General features: G+C 38.1%; 1 protein-coding gene across 1 annotated transcript in view; it reads right to left on the bottom strand.

Annotated features, from left to right (window-relative positions):
- Window positions 1-5,664, bottom strand: part of LOC116686064 (tetratricopeptide repeat protein 28-like) — a gene marked incomplete at its 5' end in the record, with an annotated part of 133,170 nt that overhangs the window by 86,254 nt on the left and 41,252 nt on the right. The window contains 1 exon segment of the mRNA XM_032510998.1: window positions 127-923. Within this exon segment, the coding sequence (XP_032366889.1) occupies window positions 127-923 (797 nt within the window).

The raw sequence follows: 5,664 nt of genomic DNA, 5'->3' as shown, positions 1-5,664 counted from the left end.
TGCTGGACAATTGTTACCAGTAAGTTACTGTAAATTTTTTCAAGAAATAAATTTATAAATACGTGGAATACATACTGTAAAAATTCCAGTGCATTTAATCTCGTAGCGATGTGTACAGACACCTACCTGGTGAGCCAAGGCCAGTTGCTGCTCGTAAAACTGAATGGCTCCAGTCACGTCTTTCTTACAGACAAAGATGTCTCCGAGGTTCCCCAGGGCTCGGAAGCGAGCCTGTGCGTTGTTGAGCGACTGGGCCAGGGACAGCAGGTATTTCTGACACTCCTCCGCCTTGGTGAAGTCCCCGAGGGCTTTGAAGGCCAAGCCAAGGTTACAGTACGCCTTGGCCTGACTCAGTTTGTCGTGCAGGTCCTTGGCCAGGGCCAAGTCCTGCTCGTAGTATTTCACCGCGTCCTGGTAGTTCCCCAGACAGTAGTGGGCGTAACCCAGATTGTGACAGACCTTCCCTTCGCTCTCCATGTCCTGGAGGTCCGGGGACAGGCGGAGGTACTGCTCGTAGTAGGGCACGGCCTGAGGGAACTCCCCGCGGGAGCAGTGGAAGTTGCCGAGGTTGCCGAGAGCGCGCGCCTCGCTCTGGACGTCCCGGAGCTCCCGGGCGATGTTGAGGTGGTTCTGGTAGTGCTGCAGAGCGCGGTCGTGGGCGCCCAGCGCCTGGTAAGCCACCGCCAGGTTGCCGTGGGTGGAGGCCTGCGAGGCCCGGTCGTTGACCTCCATGGAGATCTGCAGCTCCTGCCGGTGGTAGCGGACCGCCTGGTCGAAGGCTCCCAGCGCGTTGTAGGCGTTACCCATGTTGCCGTAGGCCCGGCCCTGGGCAGCGTAGTCGTTCAGCTCCTGAACGATGGCCAGGTGGGTTTTGTGGAGTTTCAGGGCCGTCTCGTAGTCCCCCTTCATCTGGTGGATGATGCCTGTGGAGAGCAGAAAGAGGGAGATTAGGATGAATAAAGGGGTGGCTGTGGATCAGTGGTAGAGCGGTAGCCTGCAAATTGGAAGATTGGTGGTTCAATCCCTGGCCCTGGAGTCCCATGTTAAAGTGTCCTTGGGCAAGACACTGAACACTGAGTTGCCCCCGATATTGAGCCACTCACACAACGTGTGTGAGTGTGTATCTGATGAGCAGGTGGCACCTTGTACGGCCTTGTACACGTGTGTGTGTGAATGGTGAAAGGGGCCTGTATGATGTAACAGCGCTTTGAGGAGTTGCTAAGACTAGAAAAGCGCTGTATAAATACATTTACATACATTTTTAGACCAAAGGTACCCAAATTCTTCCAGTTGAAGGGCCAACAAGTCTCTAGATATTCCTTAATTCAACATGTCTCTAGATATTCCCTAATTCAACATGTCTCTAGATATTCCTTAATTCAACATGTCTCTAGATATTCCTTAATTCAACATGTCTCTAGATATTCCCTAATTCAACATGTCTCTAGATATTCCCTAATTCAACATGTATCTAGATATTCCCTAATTCAACATGTCTCTAGATATTCCTTAATTCAACATGTCTCTAGATATTCCTTAATTCAACATGTATCTAGATATTCCTTAATTCAACATGTATCTAGATATTCCTTAATTCAACATGTATCTAGATATTCCTTAATTCAACATGTCTCTAGATATTCCTTAATTCAACATGTATCTAGATATTCCTTAATTCAACATGTATCTAGATATTCCCTAATTCAACATGTATCTAGATATTCCTTAATTCAACAGTCTCTAGATATTCCTTAATTCAACTGTCTCTAGATATCCTTATTCAACGTCTCTAGATATTCCTAATTAACATGTATCTAGATATTCCTAATTAACATGTATCTATAATTTCCTTAATTCAAATGTCTCTTATCCTATTAACATGTATCTATATATCCTAATTTTCAACATGTCTTAGATATCCTTAATTCAAAGTCTCTAGAGATTTCCTTAATTCAACATGTCTCTAGTATTCCTTAACAACATGTATCTAGATTTCCTTAATTCAACATGTTCTAGATATTCCTTAATTCAACATGTATCTAGATATTCCCTAATTCAACATGTATCTAGATATTCCTTAATTCAAACTGTCTCTGATATTCCTTAATTCAACATGTCTCAGAATTCCTTAATTCAACATGTATCTAGATATCCCTAATTCAACATGTATCTAGATATTCCTTAATTAACATGTCTCTAGTATTCCTAATCAACAGTTTAGATATCTTAATTCAACATGTCTCTAGATATTCCCTAATTCAACATGTATCTAGATATTCCTTAATTCAACATGTCTCTAGATATTCCTTAATTCAACATGTCTCTAGATATTCCTTAATTCAACATGTCTCTAGATATTCCTTAATTCAACATGTCTCTAGATATTCCTTAATTCAACATGTCTCTAGATATTCCTTAATTCAACATGTCTCTAGATATTCCTTAATTCAACATGTCTCTAGATATTCCTTAATTCAACATGTCTCTAGATATTCCTTAATTAAATGTATCTAGATATCCTTAATTCACTGTCTAGAATTCCTTAATTCAACATGTCTCTAGATATTCCTTAATTCAACATGTCTCTAGATATTCCTTAATTCAACATGTCTCTAGATATTCCTTAATTCAACATGTATCTAGATATTCCTTAATTCAACATGTCTCTAGATATTCCTTAATTCAACATGTATCTAGATATTCCCTAATTCAACATGTATCTAGATATTCCTTAATTCAACATGTCTCTAGATATTCCTTAATTCAACATGATCTAGATATCCTAATCACATCAGATATTCCCTAATTCAACATGTATCTAGATATTCCTTAATTCAACATGTCTCTAGATATTCCTTAATTCAACATGTCTCTAGATATTCCTTAATTCAACATGTATCTAGATATTCCTTAATTCAACATGTCTCTAGATATTCCTTAATTCAACATGTCTCTAGATATTCCTTAATTCAACATGTCTCTAGATATTCCCTAATTCAACATGTATCTAGATATTCCTTAATTCACAATGTCTAGATATTCCTTAATTAACATGTATCTAATATTCCTTAATCAACAGTCTCTAGATATTCCTTAATCAACATGTCTCTAGATATTCCTTAATTCAAACATGTCTCAGATAATTCTAATTCAACATGTATCTAGATATTCTTAATTCAACATGTCTCTAGATATTCCTTAATTCAACATGTCTAGAAATCCTAATTCAAATGTATCTAGATATTCTTAATTCAACTGTCTCAGATATTCCTTAAATAACATGTCTCTAGATATTCCTTAATTCAACATGTCTTAGATATTCCTTAATTCAACATGTATCTAGATATTCCTTAATTCAACATGTCTCTAGATATTCCTTAATTAACATGTATCTAGATATTCCTAATTCAACATGTATCTAGATATTCCTTAATTCAACTGTCTCTAGATATTCCTATCAATTCTAGATATTCTTAATTCAAAAGTATCTAGATATTCCCTAATCAACATGTCTCTAGATATTCCTAATTCAACATGTCTCTAGATATTCCCTAACAAAGTATCTAGATATTCCTAATTCAATGTCTCTAGATATTCCTTAATTCAACATGTATTATATATTCCTTAATCAACATGTCTTAGATATTCCTTAATTCAACATGTCTCTAGATATCTTAATTCAACATGTCTCTAGATATTCCTAATTCAACATGTATCTAGATATTCTTAATTCACATGTCTCTAGATATTCCTTAATCAACATGTATCTAGATATTCCTTTCAACATGTCTCTAGATATTCCTTAATTCAACAGTCTCTAGATATTCCTTAATTCAACATGTCTCTAGTATTACTTAATTCAACATGTATCTATATCTTAATCAACATGTCTCAGATATTCCTTAATTCAACATGTATCTAGATATTCCCTAATTCAACTGTATCTAGATATCTTATTAACATGTCTCTAGATATTCCTTAATTCAACATGGATCTAGATTTCCTTAATTCAACATGTATCTAGAATCCCTAATTCAACATGTCTAGATATTCCTTAATTCAACATGTCTCTAGATATTCCTTATTTAAACATGTATTAGATATTCCCTAATTCCACATGTCTCTAGATATTCCTTAATTCAACATGTCTCTAGATATTCCCTAATTCAACATGTATCTAGATATTCCTTAATTCAACATGTATCTAGATATTCCTTAATTCAACATGTCTCTAGATATTCCTTAATTCAACATGTCTCTAGATATTCCCTAATTCAACATGTATCTTCCTTAATTCCTGTAATTCTTTGTGGATAATGCTTACATATTTAAGAGGGTTTACCAGCGCTGTGCTTTACACTGCCGAATGTTAGATCAAGTACTTTTTAGCAGCACAAAATGTAAATATTCAATTCAATTCAATTCAATTTTATTTATAGTATCAATTCATAACAAGAGTTATCTCAAGACACTTTACAGATAGACCACACTCCAGAATTTACAAGGACCCAACAGTTCTAATAGTTTCCTCCAGAGCAAGCAACAGTGCGACATATAATATGTTTTGATAGTCATTACTATTAGGATTTTACAGCACTTCCAAATTAAGAGGAGAAGTGTGAGCATATCAAATGTCATGTTGGGTTCAAACCAATCCAAGAAGAACCGCTGGTCACATTGGGCGATCTTGAATTAGTAGTTTTATGGATTGCTTTGGACGATGTCTACGGTTTGTTACGTATGTTTTAACAGTCAGCTGAGAGACAAAAGTCTCAAAGGACCACGTCTTCCTGGTTAGATGCAGGGGATTGGGGGGGTAACATTGGGGAGCAGTTACAGTAAGGTGACCAGATTTCTCAGACAAAATCCGGGGACATTTTCAGCTCAGAAGCGGATTTACCTCCAAAACACGTCATGTTTTTATTTTTGTAAAACTTAAAACGGGGACATAGACTAGAGCTGGCGCCCAACAGACCAACATTATGGAAAGGATTCTAAGGAGGTCGACCTTTCTGTTAAGATTAAGATCCTTTTTTAAACATAAAGTTCCGCGAAATTGCGTGGCTAAACCCACCAGATCCATGTAAATAATCAGCGATTTTAGCATCGTAAAACACGGCTTTCTAAAACATCTCTGAGCTCTGAGCAGCGCTGCTCAATCGGATCCGTTTGGTCAGAGTTTTCTTTCTTTCACTCCAATTTCAGGTCTGTCAGTCACAGTGAAAACCGGGGACATTTCCAGGGGCAGATCCAGCCGGGGACAGGTCACCAAAACCGGGGACTGTCCCCGGAAACCGGGGACGTCTGGTCACCCTAAGTTACAGTCCATCAAAGGGGATTGTGGAGTACAATTGTGCTTTTAACCATGTCCTACTGTCTTCCTATTTGGTCACTTACCACGAAGGAAATTACCGAACCAATTGCACGACTATACCATCGAGCTCTCAAGACCCCCAGAGACCTCCCAGAGTGGTCTCACCGTTGCATTGCACTTTCTAAGGCTTTGACTTACAAAAACTTCATAAACAGCCATGCAATTTTATTTTATTTTCAGATTCAAAATGCCACATTACCAGCACTTGCTGCACTTCTTCCGACACACGTGAGACGCCTCACTGGGTCGGTCTCACAGGCCGGACCCACGTGAGACCAGGACGCCTCACT

This window comes from Etheostoma spectabile, unplaced genomic scaffold (genome assembly GCF_008692095.1).
Source record: "Etheostoma spectabile isolate EspeVRDwgs_2016 unplaced genomic scaffold, UIUC_Espe_1.0 scaffold310, whole genome shotgun sequence".
Lineage (NCBI taxonomy): Eukaryota > Metazoa > Chordata > Actinopteri > Perciformes > Percidae > Etheostoma > Etheostoma spectabile.
The sequence above is the reverse complement of the archived record's forward strand: the minus strand, read 5'-3'. Positions and strand labels throughout refer to the sequence as shown.